Below are 18775 nucleotides of genomic sequence, written 5' to 3' on the forward strand. Positions count from 1 at the left end.
CCTGATTCCCATTGACTGCAGTTTGCTCGGGCTTCTTGATATCATATCCAGTGTAACACTGCCTTTATGTGAAAGGCAGCTACCCCCTCTTCAGCTCAGGAGTTCAGCTCTTTTGTCTACATTTGGACCTTGAATATAATTGAGTGAGGAGCCAAGTGATCCTGGCAGAATCTAAACTGAGCATCATGAAGCAGGTTATCAATTTGTAGCCTTATCCTAACTTTTCTGATTTCAAGCAGTTTTCCATTTATTAATCAAATTTTAATCTCATAAGGGTTGCCAACAAACAAACCTGAACAATGCTGAGATGGTTTTAATTTCATTTACTTTCCTCATTTCTCATCCATTCCTATTAATCGCTCTAAGAAGGGTTAATGAGTGACATTACAGTTTGATACAACTGACATTTCTGACAGCTGTTAAGATTCAAGCATTTTAATATGGAACTGGACTGATATATATATAATATACCAGACACAGTAAGTTGGCAGATTTCCTTCCTTACAAAAGAACATCAGTGACCCCATTGGGTTTTATGTCACGGGTAACTTCATGGTCTATTTTTTTACTAAAACAAGCTTTCTTTCTCTGAGATAAAATTATAGAACTAAATTTAGATTTCAGACTTTAAAGATGGGATTCAAAGTAATATTTTCAGGATTATGAATTCAAAATTCTGGATTACTTGTCTACCAACATAACCATGATGCTACAATACAATTATTCACAGGGCAATACTTTAAAAATTGTACAATGCTTAGATTAAGATTTTGGAAAATTTAGAAATATGAATTGTACATGATTCTGCTTCTAAAATAAAACAAGTTTCAGGTAATTTAACTTTTAACAATCCAGCCATCAGAATGATTTAATGTCAAAGAAAAAGTAACAAAGTGTTTACAATTTTCCGGTTGTAGAACCATCACAGAATGTAGAGATTATGCCAGAGCTCCTGCTATATCTGAAATGCATTCCTCCTGTCAATCTGTAATTATCACGCATTTTGAGGTACTAGCAGAATTAACACATGAAGCTCCATTATTTAATGTTAATGCACAACATCTATAAAAGGCCAGGCTGCTGTTCTCTGTAGGAAAGCCCTTTACATACTCTTTAAATGAAACGGTCACTTTGAAAAATATCAACTCCCACTATCAAAATCCTGGGAGTTATTATTGACCAGAAACTTAACTGGACTCACCACATAAATACAGTCGCTACAAAAACAGATGAGAGGCTAAGAATACTGTGGCGAGTAACTCACTTCCTGACTCCTCAAGACATGCCCACCATCTACAAAGCACGAGTCAGGAGTGTAATGAAATACTCCCCACTTGCCTGGATGAGTGCAGCTCTAATAACACTCACAATGCTTGACACCATCCAGGACAAAGCAGCCTGCTTGATTGGCATTGCATCCACAAGCATCCACTCTCTCCACCACTGATGCTCAGTCGCAGCAGTGTGTACTGTCTACAAGATGCAGTGCAGAAATTCACCATAGATCTACAGACAGCACCTTCCAAACCACAACCACTTTCATATGGAAGGACAAGGGCAGCAGATAAATGGGAACACCACCACTTTCAAGTTCACCACCAAGCCACTGACCATCTTGACTTGGAAATATATCACCATTCCTTCAATGTTGCTGGGTCAAACTCCTGGAAATCTCTCCCTAAAGGCATTGTAGGTCAACTCATAGCACATGGACTGCAGTGGTTCAAGAAGGCAGCTCACCACCACCTTCTGAAAGTAACTAGGGACAGTCAATAAATGCTGATCAGCCAGCAACACCCACATTCTATAAATGATTTTTAAAAAAAATCATAGTATTGAACACACAAAGTGTTCAATATAAGATGTTGAAAGTGTCCTCTGTTGACATCATTTAAATTGGCCGGAGAATGGTAAATTAGAGAAAAATTGAAAAAATAGTTTGAGACGCACATATATCAATTCATTATCAATATTATTGACTCAGTGAAGGACCAAGTGACAAAGTGATATGTTATAATGCTTTATTTTAAAGTGCAAGAACACTTAAGAGTTAAGGTGACTGTAAGTTCACAACTTAGCACAAATTGACAAATTAACACAGAATGAACATTACAGATATTTTACTCCATTATGCACATGACAGTTATGGATGTTCCGTTTTAAAATTTTCACCATAATTGTGAATGTACACCAAAAATATAAAAATATTATGATACTGAAGTAAGGAAAGATACTGATTTCTAAGGCCATATTTAGAACCTCAGCCATGACAATATAAATTTTCGAAGTAGGCTTTGAACACTTGCCACACAGAAGTGTAACAATGATTGTAAACCAACTTAAAGCACTCAAAATAACATGACAAAATATTGCTAATTGAGTTTGAAGTTGCATTTCACTAAAGGGAAGCAATACAATTTTGAGTTTAGAATTATAAAAACGTCATTATTTTTAAGTGCTACTTGGCTCTGTTAATTGTTCATGTTTGTATTTGCGAAACACAAATCAAAAATTTTGTATGCCTCAAAAGTCTTAAATGTCGTATAATCAAAGGTACTGACAATGTAATTCGATTCAATTTTATTAATTAAGCCATTAATTTTGAATATTTTAAATGAAATGTCTCACATCTCACTGGTTAAGGTTCTGTGTTCTCACTGGTTATTATTGACTTGTGCTAATCAATAAAAGCTGACTCATTAGTTTGATTTTTTTGTCTAATTATATTCAATCACAATATCTACCCTATCATATTCCACAAAAGGAATTTTTCCATTTCAATTCCTCGTATCAAGTATAAGAAGTGGAAAGCTATGACTTCAACTTCTACACAAAATAGAACTTTCTTTACCCATAAACTAATTGCATACATCCATTGGAGTCCTAGTTTGATTTATTTATTCACTTCAGTATGATATTGCCCACAGAAACAAAATGAAAGTTAGTGACTGGTGTGATAAGAATATGCACCATTAATATCACAAACAATGGGCTTGCTATCTATTTATTCAAGAATTGGAAAACAGACTAAAACTATTTATATGTGTATAATTTGGCCATCTTTTTTGTTTGAACCAAAAAACAAAAGTATATATGCAGTAAAATTCAATGCAGACAATTTACAGTTTGGACAAATCGTATTGATAGTGTGCATCCAATCCATTACAATCCATTTAATGAATTTCACAAAAATAGGCACATTTTTCAGGCTGGGTTCAAAAGGAAGCCTGAAATATGTGCCTTTTTGTGACCGTTTTGTGTTATCATTGGTTCAAACTGAAATTCAACAAGTTTATTAAGTACAGGTTTATTACTTGATTACAGTCCCACCTTTTGAAATAAAAAAAATCCAAAATCTGGAACTTGTGTCTGGGTGGAACCACAGAAAAGAGTAATTGTTTAACAGATTAAAATAGTATCAAATACAATAAAAGGCCTGTTGTTTGATATACATTCTCAATAAGCTGCAGACTGTTAGAACTTTCCCATGTTAACTGTTTACATTTACCACTGCTCAAATCAATTTTATTTCAGAATGATTGGAATAGCATTTGAACTGAATAGTATTGAAAGACCCTGCAATTATGGAGTCTCAACTGATCAATAGATTTTGAAGTTTCATAATAAAAGCTGACAAATGCTTCCTTTTTTACCCCTTAAGAGTTTGACATATAAACCTCAGAGACATAGCATGAAAATCAGAGATCAACAGGACTGAACAGAAGTTTGGACTGGGAATTAGGACAATCCAAGGATTCAGATGTCACGGTCCATGTAGGTACCAATGACATTGGGCAAAAATAAGAAAGGTTGTATTTAAACAATATGAGGATTATGAACCAAATTGAAGACCAAAAACAAGGGCAGTCTTCTCTGCATTATTACCTGACCAACAATTGACAAAGGACACATAAGGTCAGTGAAATGAATATGTGACTCAAAGATTGATGTAGGACAAGTGGCTTCCAGATTATGGAGCACTGACATCAGTTCTGAGGAAAATGAGGGCTGTACCATTGAGACAGTGTGCACCTGAACTGTGCTGGGACCAATATTCTGGAAAATCGTACAACTATCCAAGTAGAAAGGGCTTTAAAATGAATAGTGGAGGCAAAGGATCATGTTTGGGTTGACGCAGCAAATCAGGAATAGTATCAAGGCAGGAGGGCAAAATAGCATGTGGTAAATAAAGGTCAGAGAAGGACAGGAAGGTATGGAGGGAATAAACCTAAAAATACACCAACAGTCAACACTAGATGTTAGAAAAATAACAAAAATGTCAAAATTAAAGACACTGCATCTGAATACACATAACACTCACAACAAAGTAAACAGTGGATAGTATACACTGAAGTAAATATGACTTAAAGTACATAAATAGCCTTTATGGATACATGGTTGCAGGATGACAAGAAGAAGTCCTGAATATTGAGGGATATCTGACATATGTGAAGAACAGCATGCTAGGTAAATGTGGACAGAGGGTCAGTTATTCTGAAACAAGATTGATTTGAGCTGTGGTAAAAATGTAAAGAGTCAACAAGGGAAAGATCAAACAGTTTATGGTTTACTGAACATGTATATCAACTGACAGGACTATTTTACTGTTTATGAATGTGCACAATACCATTTTCATCTGTGAAACAATGACTGTTTTCTGTGCTTCCATTCAGATACAGGTTTTTGACAAGGATGGCATCCATGCAATAATTAGAGATGACCTTGACTCAGGAGATCAGGATATGGAATCAGGATGAAACAGAGTAAGGAAAAGAATTCCCCAATGGGATTATGGTAGACTTGCTACTGTGTAATAGGATTAATGATCTCTCAGTAAAGGCAACTTGAGGTAGCCATGACCAAATGTCTGAATTTTACATCTAGCTTGAAAAGGAAAAGAGTAAGTCTAAGAACAGCACTTTAAACTTGCATTAGGACAATTATGCATGTATAAAAGCTAAGTTGGCTGAATGGAACTGTGATACTAGGCCATACAACAAATCAGTTGTAAAGCACTGGCTGACATTTAAAAGTATTTGGAATAAGTATATTCCTACTATAAAGTTAACTTATAAGGAGACTCATCTGAATGGTGAACTAAAATGTTATGGAAAACATTAAAATTAATGAAAAAAATGCATATTTCCACAAACCAGATTGGCTGAAGATGATTAGGACAAATATAAAGATTAGTGAAGAATGACTAAAAGATTACAGAGGAGGAAGAAATTATGGCATGATAGGAAGTTAGCTAGGGCATTTAAAATGGATAGCAAAAATTTTGACAGGTATTTTACAAAGGTATGGGTTAGATCAAATAAACGTTGGTCCCCTAGGGAGTGAGAATGGCAAGTTAATACTAGATAATAAGGAAATGGCAGATGAAATTAACAAAATATTTTGTGTCTATCCGTAAATAGTCCCACAATGCCCTTAGGGAGGGAATCCAGGCTTTTGACCCAGTGAAGGAACAGCTATATATTTCCAAGTCGGGATGGTGAGTGGCTTGGAAGGGAACTTGCATGTGGTAGTGTTCCCATCTATCTGCTACTCTTGCCCTTCTAGATGGAAGTGGTCAATTAGATGGTAAGGCATTAAAATTAATCATTAAAATGGTTAATGTTGCGCATTTGATAATTGAAAAGATTCTGTGCAGTTTCGTGACAGGGGAATCCTGCTTAACTAATTTATCGGATTCTTTGAAAAAGTAACATAGTCTTATTGATAAAGGGGGTGCTGTAGATGGGCCTTTATTTCCATTTAAGACGATGCCATTTAGAAGGGTATTAAGGAGCTCAAGGCCGAGGTGGCATGAGAGAAACTGAGTGATGGGGTCTTTTTCTGATTGGTAGGATGTGACAAATCAAGTCCTGCAAGGTCTCTGCTGCAGGTCTGGCTTCGTACAACATACCTCAATGGTTTAGATAGGGGAGTGAAGACATGGTAGCTAGATTTGGAGAAGACACAGTGATAGCTAGGAAAGTATGCTGTGAAGCACAGAAGGAGGTTACACTTGGATCAATACATTGAGTAGTGAGTAAATATCTGGCAGGTGGACTATAATGTGGGAAAACATAAAGTTGTTCACTTTAGCAGGAAGAACAATAATGAAATTATTAAACAGAGAAAGACTGCAGAATTTCACATTGCAGAGATATCTAGGTATCCTACAGCTTGAGTCATGAAAAGTTATTCAGGTGCAGGGGATAATTAAGAAGGTGAATAGAATGCTACCGTTTATGTTAAGAGGAATTGAGTATCAACGTAAGGCTGCTACGCTTCAGTTATAAAAGGCTTTGATGGCATGACATTGGGAATTATGTCAACAGTTACATCTCCTTACTTAAAGGAAAAATATAAATGTGTTGGGAATGGTTTGGAGCAGGTTTACTAGCGAGGTATCTGGAATGAACAGGTCATCTTAGGGGGAGAGATTGGATAGGCTGGGCTTATTTTCAGTGGTATTGAGAAGAGTGAGGACTAACAACCTTAGGTATTTAAGATCATAGAAAGGATTTTATTTTGTCTTGTAGGTGAGTCAAGAACTGAGGGTCACCCTTTTAGAACAGAGAAAAGGAGTATGTTTTTCCGTTAGAGGGAGGTACACATTATTAAATATTTTGAAGGTGGAGGTAGATAGATTCTTATTAGGCAAGAGAAGCAAAGATTATTGGAGGTAGGTGGACAGTGAAATTTGTAACATAAACAGATCAGCCATGATTCACTTGATTTGCGAAGTAGTCTTGAGGGGCCAAATGTCCTACTCCTGCTTCTAATCTGTATATCTGCCTGGCCTTTGGTAATTTGGTAATTATAGGCATTTGGTAAATATAGGCATTGAGTAAATGTGGATTACAATTTTTTTGTACAAAACTTTCTTATAGACTCTCCTCAACCATCCTTGAGTAAATGAGGAAAATAAAAGCAACACATAGATTGCTTGAATTTGCAACTTCTGACTACTTAGGAAAGTTAACAGATTTAACTGACCGCAAGTTAATAAGGGGCGCGGGGTTCTGTGCAAACCCCATATAAACTTAAAATCAAAGCAGATCCATCTGGTGAATTTTTTTTTAAGGAAATGACTAGGCGATGAAAAAAATCTGGTAGGTGTTGTCTATCTGGGCCTTCAGAAGCTCCTTGATAAAATACCTCATTTCACATTATTTAATCCTGTGACATCTGCACAAATTTTAAATACTGCATCAGGAATGCACTCCAGTTGCAAGGACAAAATATTGTAGCTAACAGGTGTGGTTCAGCTTGTAGACATGTTACTACCAGCAATCCTTAGGGACCAGTCTCTATTCCTGATCTGGACAAAATGCTGCCAGTATGCTAACTATGTTTGAAATGGCACCAAAATCTGTGCATGGCTTAAGAGGGTAAAGATATCCAACCAGAGCAGGTAGATTTAAATGTGTTTAGGGAGTGAATCACACTATGACAAATAAAATTAAATTTAAATGAATAGAAATTCATTTATTCTTTGATTCTAAGCTGTACCAGTGGTCATGAAAGGCACTATATAACTGTTAGTCTTTCTTTTCTCATGGATGTTCATGGGCTAATATAGAATTTGCAAGGAAAAATAGTGAAAAAAGACAAGGAAGAAAACAAACTTCACATTATTGTTTAAAGATCACTGAAAGTTCATGACCAATTTTGATAAGCTAAAACTAAACTATCAGAGTATCCACTTGTGTTATAAGTGACATAGATAGAATGAATAGCCAAGGTCTTTTCCCCAGGATAGGGGAGTCCAAAACTAGAGAACATAGTTTAAGGTGAGAGGGGGAAGATTTAAAAGGGAACTGAAGGGTCTCTTTTTCACACAGAGAGTGGTGGGTATATGGAACGAGCTGCCAGAGGAAGTGGTATGGGTCGATACAATTATAACATCTAAAAGACGTTTGGATGTGTACATGGATTGCAAAGGTTCAGAGGGTTATGGGCCAAACACAGACAAATGGGACTAGTTCAGTTTAGGGAACCTGGTCAGCATGAACAAGTTCGACCGAAGGGCCTGTTTCCATGCAGTATGGCTCTATGACCATTTGTACACAAAGAGACCAATTTGATATTATACAGGTCATTGGACGACTGTGTCTATACCACTGTTCCAGTTATGAAAGCTCCACGCAATGAGTGAAATAGTCACTTTGAAAAGGTCCAGAGGAGATCCGCAAAAAATCTTTTATTGTGCAAAGAACCTCAGGTACATAGACAGACTCATGGATCTTGATCTAGGTACCTTGGAGCAGCTTAGTAGGCTTTGGCTTGTATAGATCTATTGCAATAATGAAAGGTCTAAATAGTTTCTCCATTGATAGAGGATTGCAGTTTAGAAGATTGGGAATTTCATACTGATATGTGCTTAATTTAAGTAAAGGTAATCACAGAGTCATCAGGAAGTGGGTCTTCGAAAAGAAATGTGAGCCTCTGGAATACACTGGTAGTTAATGCGATGGATTCTGACTCTCCACCTGCCTTCAAGATAGAGCTGGATCATATCCTGACAGTGGCAGAGATTGCACCAAGTAAATAATACTCATCCATGAGATTTCCGAGACCTCTGATCATCTGTGAAGCCCAGAGAGGAATTTACAGAGTGTGCTCTTCCTCCTACTGGCCTTGTAGGGTTCCTTTTGCCTCTCAGAGGAGATTACTTGGCTGTGGGGTAGATACGAAGTCAGCTGGGACAGGGTGTGGGTAACTGGGAGAAACTTTTAACCATGGTAGTCCAACCATCATGGAGTGTGGCAGGTTTGACAGACTATCGGCTTTTCCTACCAGATATTTCTTTTCATGTTTGGCTTCCATTTATTACTGTATAACTCATAACACTACAGCAAAAACAAACAATCCAATAGTTAAAGAACATTCAAGGGAATGAGTTTCAAAATACATAAATCGTATCATTTAGGGTGGCACAATGGCTCAGTGTTTAGCAATTCTGCCTCACAGAGCCAGGGACCCAGGTTTGATTACACCCTCAAGTGTGGAGTTTGCACATTCTCCCTGTGTCTGCATGGGTTTCCGCTGGGTTCTCTGGTTTCTTGCTACAGTCCAAAGATGTGGAGGTTAGGTGGATTGGCCAGGCTAAGTTGCCCATGGTGTCCAGGGATGTTCAGGTTAGGTGTATTAGCCATGGTAAATGCAGGGTTGTGGGGGTAGGGTGGGGGCTGGGTCTGGGTGGGATGCCCTTCAGGGGTCAATGCAGACTCAATGGGCCAAATGACCTCTATCTGCACAGTAGGCATTTAGTGTCTGAGAGTGATGGCCCGCCTTTCCAAACAGAGTACTAGTAAAGTGTTCTTTGTATATATGCAGCAGTATGGCAAGTTTTCTAACTACATCATGCAGGAAAGTGCTGAATAGTTTAAAAGTTACATACGCTATATATTAAAATAATGGACAGAATATTGCGGCGACAAATAACATAAACCCAGATTGTATCTTGTTATTTTAAATGAATTGGCGAAGTTCTTTGTTATTTGCATAAAATAAGATTTGAACTGCGATCACTTAGAGAGGTCTTCTGTTCTATAAGGATTTCCTATAACTGGCGACGTCTGTGTCGAACGCGCCTGAACCGTTTAAGGGACAGATTGATTGGCTGCTTCCCAAACTTCTCCATTATCTCTTTAATTCTTGACAGATTTGTTCTGGTCAGAACAAAATGACATTCGGTTGCTCCCATATCGTATCCAACCTCACAGTTCCGGGTTGCACTTGAATAACCTTCAGCCTTGGCCGTGACCTTGTACTCGCCAGGATTTAAGAGCCGCCAATAGTCTCCATTAGTTGCTGGAACAAAAGATACATCCACAGGATTAAAAGGCAGAGCTTACTTGCCATGTTGCTGTAACTGTTGCTCCGTGCTCCATTGTATGATCAGACTTCAACTGGAAATCAGCAGTAATTTGAGTAACAATCTAACAATTTTCTTTTTGATTGCTCTCTAAGTCTGTTACACTGTTGGGGATTCAGGTTCTTTTATATTGTTTATTTCTTTAATGATTGATTACGTAGCAACACACCTTTATTGTTTCAATTTGTCCAGGACATTGCTCTTATGTTGATCAATGCAAGCCAAAATATCATTCTTGTGAAAATCCTTCATGTTTATTAATAATAGAAGTGACTATGTTTGCTTCAGCTTTTATTGGAATATCCCATTTATTGACCAATCAATTTTGAGCCTCTTGATCTTGAAGTCTCTCTAATGCTTAATATACCCCATCAATTTTCTATATATTCTTAGGTTTGATAACATAAAACAAGGCACATTTACACAGATTTCATAGTAATGTGTGTGAATTTTAATGTATTTTACTTTAAGCTTTTCCTGATTTTTGCTATTTTCGTTTTCCCTTTCAGTACATTACAGATGTATGTGAATATGGAATGGAATGCTTTTGGACTTAATTTCTACTAGGGTGGCACGGTGGCTCAGTGGTTAGCACTGCTGCCTTACAGCACCAGGGACCTAGGTTTGATTCCTGTCTCGAGCATTTGTCTGTGTGGAGTTTGCACATTCTCCCTGTGTCTGTGTGGGTTTCCTCAGGGTGATCCGGTTTCCTCCCACAATCCAAAGATGTGCAGGTCAGGTGAATTGACCATGCTAAATTGCCTGTAGTGTTAGGTGCATTAGTCAGGGGGGAATGGGTCTAGTCGGATTGCTCTTCAGAGAGTTGGTGTGGACTTGTTGGGCCAAAGGGCCTGTTTCCACACTGTAGGGAATCTAATCTAAATCTACTGAATTCTTAGTTTAATTAACGTTTTTTTACTTGCTGTGATCATTTTAGTTTCCTCTAATTTCCAGATCAGTCAGTGATGGATTCTCAGGGTAACGTAGCACGAACAGCTAAGTTTCTGGTATTGAGACTGGCTCTAATGCAATGAGGGGTATGTCGACTTCCAAGAGATCAATTGTGTTAGGGGATTCTGTAGTCCATGGTACAGACAGATGTTTCTGTGGCCATCAGAGAAAAAGCAGAATGGTGTGTTGTTTCTCTGGTGCCAAGATCAAGGATGTCTCAGAGAGGGTGCAGAATGTTCTCAAGGGGGAGAGGGACCAGCAGGAGTTCATTGTCCACATTGGAACGAACGATATAGGAAGGTAAAAGGTTGAGATTCTGAAGGGAGATTACAGAGTTAGGCAGAAATTTAGAAAGGAGGTCCTCAAGGGTAGTAATAACTGGATTACTCCCAGTGCTACGAGCTAGTGAGGGCAGGAATAGGAGGATAGAGCAGATGAATGCACGGCTGAGGAGCTGGAGAAAAGGAGAAGGATTCACATTTTTGGATCATTGGAATCTCTTTTGGGATAGAAGTGAACTGTACAAGAAGGACGGATTGCACCTAAATTGGAAGGGGACTGATATACTGGCAGGGAAATTTACGAGAACTGCTTGGGAGAATTTAAATTAGTAAGGTGGTGGTGGGGGGGTGGGACCCAGGGAGATAGTGAGGAAAGAGATCTATCTGAAATTGGTACAGCTGTGAACAGAAGTAAGTCAAACAGTCAGCGCAGGCAGGGACAAGGTAGGACTAATAAATTAAACTGCATTTATTTCAATGCAAGGGGCCTAACAGGGAAGGCAGATGAACTCAGGGCATGGTTAGACATGGGACTGAAATATCATAGCAATTACTGAAACATGGCTCAGGGATGGGCAGGGCTGGCAGCTTAATGTTTCAGGATACAATGCTACAGGAAGGATAGAAAGGGAGGCAAGAGAGGAGGGGGAGTGGCATTTTTGATAAGGGATAGCATTACAGCTGTGCTGAGGGAGGATATTCCCGGAAATACATCCAGGGAGGTTATTTGGGTGGAACTGAGAAATAAGAAAGGGATGATCACCTTATTGGGATTGTATTATAGAACCCCTAATAGTCAGAGGGAAATTGAGAAACAAACTTGTAAGGAGATCTCAGTTATCTGTAAGAATAATAGGGTGGTTATGGTTGGGAATTTTAACTTTCCAAACATAGACTGGGACTGCCATAGTGTTAAAGGTTTAGATGGAGAGGAATTTCTTAAGTGCGTACAAGACAATTTTCTGATTCAGTATGTGGATGTACCTACTAGAGAAGGTGCAAAACTTGACCTACTCTTGGGAAATAAGGCAGGGCAGTGGCAGTGGGGGAGCACTTTGGGGCCAGCGACCAAAATTCTATTCGTTTTAAAATAGTGATGGAAAAGGATAGACCAGATCTAAAAGTTGAAGTTCTAAATTGGAGAAAGGCCAATTTTGACGGTATTAGGCAATAACCTTCAAAAGCTGATTGGAGGCAGATGTTCACAGGTAAAGGGATGGTTGGAAAATGGGAAGCCTTCAAAAATGAGATCATGAGAATCCAGCAAAAGTATATTCCTGTCAGGGTGAAAGGGAAGGCTGGTAGGTATAGGGAATGCTGGATAACTAAAGAAATTGAGAGTTTAGTTAAGAAAAAGAAGGAAGCATATGTCTGGTATTGACAGGATAGATTGAGTGAATCCTTAGAGTACAGAGGAAGTCGGAGTATACTTAAGAGGAAAATCAGGAGGGCAAAAAGGGGACATGACATAGCTTTGGCAAATAGAATTCAGGAGAATCCAAAGGGTTTTCACAAATATATTAAGGACAAAAGGGTAGCTAGGGAGAGAATAGGGCCCCTCAAAGATCAGCAAGGCCGCCTTTGTGTGGAGCCACGGAAAATGGGGGAGATACTAAATGAATATTTTGCATCAGTATTTACTGTGGAAAAGGATATGGAAGATATAGACTGTAGGGAAATAGATGGTGATGATCTTGCAAAATGTCCAGATTACAGAGGAGGAAGTGCTGGATGTCTTGAAGCAGTTAAAGGTGGATAAATCCCCAGGACCTGATCAGGTGTACCATAGAACTCTGTGGGAAGCTAGAGAAGTGATTGCTGGGTCTCTTGCTGAGATATTTGTATCATCGATAGTCACAGGTGAGGTGCCGGAAGACTGGAGGTTGGCAAACGTGGTGCCACTGTTTAAGAAGGGTGGTAAAGCCAAGCCAGGGAACTATAGACTGGAGATCCTGACCTCAGTGATGGGCAAGTTGTTGGAGGGAATCCTGAGGGACAGAATGTATATGTATTTGGAAAGGCAAGGACTGATTAGGGATAGTCAACATGGCTTTGTGCGTGGGAAATCATGTCTCACAAACTTGATTGAGTTTTTTGAAGAAGTAACAAAAAAGATTGATGAGGGCAGAGCAGTAGATGTGATGATCTATATGGACTTCAGTAAGGCGTTTGACAAGGTTCCCCATGGGAGACTGATTAGCAAGGTTATATCTCATGGAACAGGGAGAACTAGCCATTTGGATACAGAATTGGCTCAAAGGTAGAAGACAGAGGGTGGTGGAGGGTTGTTTTTCAGACTGGAGGCCTGTGACCAGTGAAGTGCCACAAGAATCGGTGCTGGGTCCTCTACTTTATGTCATTTACATAAATGATTTGGATGTGAGCATAAGAGGTACAGTTTGTAAGTTTGCAGATGACACCAAATTGCGAAGAGGGTTACCTCAGATTACAACAGGATCTTGACCAGATGGGCCAATGGGCTGAGAAGTGGCAAATGGAGTTTAATTCAGATAAATGCGAGGTGCTGCATTTTGGGAAAGCAAATCTTAGCAGGACTTATACATTTAATGGTCAGGTCCTAGGGAGTGCTGCTGAACAAAGAGACCTTGGAGTGCAAGTTCATAGCTCCTTGAACATGGAGTCGCAGGTAGATAGGATAGCGAAGAAGGCATTTAGTATGCTTTCCTTTATTGGTCAGAGTATTGAGTACAGGGATTGGAGATCATGTTGCGGCTGTACAGGACATTGGTTAGGCCACTGTTGGAATATTGCTTGCAATTCTGGTCTCCTTCCTATTGGAAAGATGTTGTGAATCTTGAAAGGGTTCAGAAAAGATTTACAAGGATGTTGCCAGGGTTGAAGGAATTGAGCTATAGGGAGAGGCTGAACAGGCTGGGGCTGTTTTCCCTGGAGCGTCAGGGGCTGAGGGGTGACCTTATAGAGGTTTACAAAATTATGAGGGGCATGGACAGGATAAATAGACAAAGTCTTTTCCCTGGGATCAGGAAATCCAGAACTAGAGGGCATAGATTTAGGGTGAGAGGGGAAAGATATAAAAGAGACCTAAGGAGCAACATTTTCACGCAGAGGGTGGTATGTGTATGGAATGAGCTGCCAGAGGATGTGGTGGATGCTGGTACAATTGCAACATTTGGATGGGTATATGAATAGGAAGGGTTTGGAGGGATATGGACCGGGTGCTGACAGGTGGGACTAGGTTGGGTTGGGATATCTGGTCGGCATGGACGGGTTGGACAGAAGGGTCTGTTTTCATGCTGTACATCTCTATGACTCTATGTCCCAAGAAGGTCAATGCTATTAAAAATCTGAAACTTAAGAAATTTTAGCTCTTCCTTTGGTGGAGAATGGCAGGGCAGGAGAGGAAGTGAAGTATGAAGTCGGTCTGTGATTATGATGCTCCATTTCTCACCCCTTTCTCAATGATTCCTGATTTTAACACTGTTGGTTTGGGAAAGCCAGTCACACCCAATTGAGAGCTTCATGAATAAATGCAAATCATCTTCCAGTCCCCAATGGCTTCCCAATCAAGCTTCAACTTCTGAGGAGAAATGGGGTGAAACCATTTGCTGGGAGGATGGAGAAGGTCAGTAACTGGTAATAAGGACAAAGAGGCACTTTATTTCAGAGAAGTTTTCCTATTATGAGGCCAGGTAGAGCTATAATGCTGCTCCATGATCCACATGGGAAGTCAAAGTCTTCCACTTCCTGGAATGCCTTCTCCTCCTGCTGGAATTCCCTTTGCACTGCTACCAGGCAATCAGATCATATGGTCTTCGCTCTCTGGCATGTCCAAAGCAAGCCATAGGCCAGTGGCATTTAAATGAAGCTGGGGAGTTAAACTATCTCTGACCTGAACATTTGAGCAGTGAATGTGTTTCATCCTTTCCACACCTCTGCCTACTTGAAATGTTGTTAAATTTCAACTGCCTCATACCAGCTTTTCCTGAATATCTCAGTAGGCAAGTCCGTGAACCAGCAAAATGACTCCTTCAGCAGAGGAAACTAAATCTATGTGAACAATTACCTTTGGTATTTCATTTTCTTTTAAGAGGTTTGTTTTCAGAATCACTCTCTTGATTAGTTCTTTATCTCTTATTTTCCCAGATTACTGCTCTGGAGCAACTGTTTTGGTCCATGCCTTATAGCAAGAACCAGCTCAAATTCAAACATGTCAAGACTCTTTATATCATTTAAAGAACAAATGCATCTCTCAAAGCAAGGAAAATTGAACTCAGTTTAATTCAGTGAGGAGGATTCTGTGCAGTGAGTTGTCTCAGATAACAGCACATTCTTTCTTCAATAGTATTGTTGATGGCAGTGAAGCAGGTGGAGCCTGCAGGTGTGCACATGACCTGGACAGTATGGGTAAGCATGAGCTGTTTTTTTTCTGTTTCTCCGTAATAAACCCAATTGCAGCACTGACACCTCCCATAGCACTGAAAATAGTTCCATCCTCCAAAGCGCATTTTGCTGTTACCTTCTAACAAGTGCAAATTATTTTACTCTTCTGCTAAATGCTTTCTCATTTCACACTTTATTTGCCACATGAGTACAGCTGTCAACCTATTGCATGTCTCCTTTCTCTGTCTAACAATTATTCATTGAAGCAGTAAGAAACCTTGGCCCCCAAATCTTGTTCTTTGATTGGGAGCACAAACAAGGCCATTACCCAGCCAGACCTACTGACTTACTTTTGTACTTCTGTTTTTATACTGAGTTTAATGACATTGTTCCCTTCCAGATCCTGAGATGTTTCGCCTTTCACTATCCGAGTCTTTAGCGCTTAATGCGGGCTTCAACATTAACACTTTTAGAATCATTACCTTGTGAAACAATAGTAAAAATAAAATTTGTTAAAAAGATAAATTACCTTTATGCAGAACAATTAGCCTGGGTACATTCCTGGGCACGTACATAAGGATTCATGTTTGGTAAAGCAAATGTATTATGTGTTTTCAATGAAAACAATGATGAGAAATGAGCAATCTGTCAGAGGCAGACCAGGAGACTGTTTAACAAGCTCTTAGTAAGGATTTTTTGATGAACTCTATCACCAGGTTTCTTACTGCTTCAAATGACAGAGAAAGGAGGTATGTAATAGTTTGACACCCTGTTGAGAATGGCCTCCAGCCTAACCATCAGCTCTACCTAGCTGACAATGTCTTTATTTTCCTCCATTTGAATGAGAGCTGGGATTGGTGCTGGAACTTTCGCAGTTCTGTTTCTTTACTGGTTCTCACAAAACAATTTCTTCTTCTCCAAGAGAAGGTGAGAATTCGTCAATTACTTGAAAAATTTGGGCCAATGCTCTTGACTTATTGTGCAGATAAGCTCTGACCCTGGTCTTCACTAAGGGCATACACTTTGAGACATCACAATTTGGTTGAAGCACATTGAGTATATTTGTCTTGTACGTTACTGGAATGTGATGTAGGTGTGACACTGATGTAGTACGGTGCCATACAGCAACATGTTGACCCCTTCAATCAATCATTCTGGCAAACAAGACAGCTTGCCCAATTTTGTGTCTGTGCTAAAAGGCAAGACAATTCAGAAGTAAGCCTTTAATTCCTAACCAAAGCTCCAAGGTGCAAAAAAGGCAAGACAGATACGCTGGAGCATCCAAATAGATGCAGAGAGTGAGTGCTAAGACAACAAGCTTAGAGTGCAGGCATGCGTCATGCATCTGATGCATGAGATTAGTACCTGTCTCCACCTGCAAAGTGCCCTGGCAGCAGCATTGCAAAGTAAGGAGTCAGTGAACACAAAACTGCAGTATTGAAGTGCCAAACTGTATTATAAGTGAGTTGGATATATGCCATGATGACGTGGTGAGGCTGGTGCTTTGCCAATGCCAACCTCAAAAGACAGAGAGTGCAGATGATTGCTGTCCATGAAGCGTATCCTGAAACGGTGAGAGATTCTGGCTATAGTGAGCACCAGGAGAAGGTGAATCCTCCAGGTCCCTACTCAGATTTTCATGTCAGGATTTGTCACGGTCTAGTTTCTCTCATTGCCTGAGGTGAGATTAGGTAATAATGAGTTGTTATTATGGCAAGTAGGCCCCTCATTGTTCGTCAGTGAGATTCTCATCTAGCTAATGAAGCCTCATGTGCAAAATCAGACTAATCCTCTCAACATCGAGAAACTAATTTTTCCATTCTCACCGAATTTTGCCGACTAACATGGCCACGTCATTCAGGGACTGGGAACATTCAGTCCTGTTTTCTTTTGCAACATTTAGTTGCTGCTGCTCCACCCTAAAGAGACTGTGTACCAAGATTTCTTGACTCATGTGCAGTGTTTAATTTACATTAAATTTAATTAATTTTACATTTTAACATAATGCACACTATAATTTGTATATTTTGGTCTAATTTTGGTTAGGGAAACATCATGGTTTCTTACCCGTAGTAACATCATGGTTGATGCCTTCAACTGATATGACAGCGTTTGGAATTCCTTTTCCCTGTGGATCTTGCACTATACCTTTGATACCCCGATGGACCTGATTAGGAAAACAAACAAGACTGAAGGTGACAAATATTAAATATAAGTCTTCTGTAAATGTAAACCTTGCAAGTATTATGATTGTTAAATGCCAGTTGGTTAATTCACCTTGGAATTGTTATTGTAGCATTCCTCAAAAATATTTTGCATCATGACAGAACTTTCAGCATTTTGTGATGGGGCTAACGTATCTTAACCACAACAATCACTTGCTTTGGGATCAAGTCACTGTGACGCAAACAGCAAAATAGTAAAAAGGTACATATGTGTACAAAGAAGTATGAGAGCGCATTGTTCAATTATACATGTGTTTTACTGTCAAATGTTTAGAACAGGCATTGCAGTGCAAAAAGTACATTTATACTTTGTGTGGACTTAATGTCAGTTCTTTAATCATAAGCTGTATGTTATAATTATGCGTAGAGTGAGGCACAGAGTTGGATATTGGCAGAGGCTTTCTTTCAGTTCAATTCTGCCTGTTTGCATTTAGCCTTCTGCCCATATGTCTTGGATTAGGTAACAGATAGATGAAAAACACTTTTTTTTAGCTTTTCCTAAGTCTTTGTAAATATTTCTATTCCCACAATTTGACATTTCCTGGCAATAACCTGCACCTAGTGAAATTTGCAGTTGGCAGTGTTTATGCAATACATTGGCCTCTTGGAACAGCGAGGAGAGGAGACCTTGTCCACTCAGGGTAGGGGATGAACAAATAACCTTTTAGAAGTTGGCGTTAATGTGAAAGCCTGGGTGCGGGCTGCTCCAGCTGTTACCAGTGCACTAGAGTGGGCTACCAGACCTACCATGTGAAGAGCCCTGGATTTTAAATGGAGGTCTACTTCCAATGCTAGTAATGCATTCATGTCCAGGTCTGTACCCTGCTCCTGATGTTAACACAGTGGTGATATTGAAACTAGGACTGTGGATTGACCATGAGGGATATGATTTGAAGCGCCCATTCGGAACAGCAGCGGACTAATTTTAAAACTTGTTCTTAGAATGTACAACTCAAAGTAATTTACATAGATTATATTCAACTGATTTAATTTTGGTGTTCTATATAAGAGTGCTGCCTTTTTAGAATAAAATGAGAATATGATCTGAAAGGCACATTATTCATTTTTGTGATAATTAACTT

The 18775-nt window shown here is 39.3% G+C and overlaps 1 protein-coding gene across 2 annotated transcripts in view; it reads right to left on the bottom strand.

Moving 5' to 3' along the window:
* Window positions 1–2007: 2007 nt before the first annotated feature.
* The window catches only part of cpxm2 (carboxypeptidase X (M14 family), member 2), a 195075-nt gene continuing 178307 nt past the window's right edge, over window positions 2008–18775 (bottom strand). For both annotated transcript variants that reach the window (XM_072557521.1, XM_072557519.1), the window contains 2 exons: window positions 17536–17635; window positions 2008–9810 (listed from right to left, as the gene is read on the bottom strand). In XM_072557521.1, coding sequence (XP_072413622.1) covers window positions 9560–9810; window positions 17536–17635 — 351 coding nt within the window. In that variant the 3' untranslated portion in view covers window positions 2008–9559. The remainder of the gene's footprint in view (window positions 9811–17535; window positions 17636–18775) is intronic.

The sequence above is a fragment of the Chiloscyllium punctatum genome, chromosome 38 (assembly GCF_047496795.1).
Source record: "Chiloscyllium punctatum isolate Juve2018m chromosome 38, sChiPun1.3, whole genome shotgun sequence".
Taxonomy (NCBI): domain Eukaryota; kingdom Metazoa; phylum Chordata; class Chondrichthyes; order Orectolobiformes; family Hemiscylliidae; genus Chiloscyllium; species Chiloscyllium punctatum.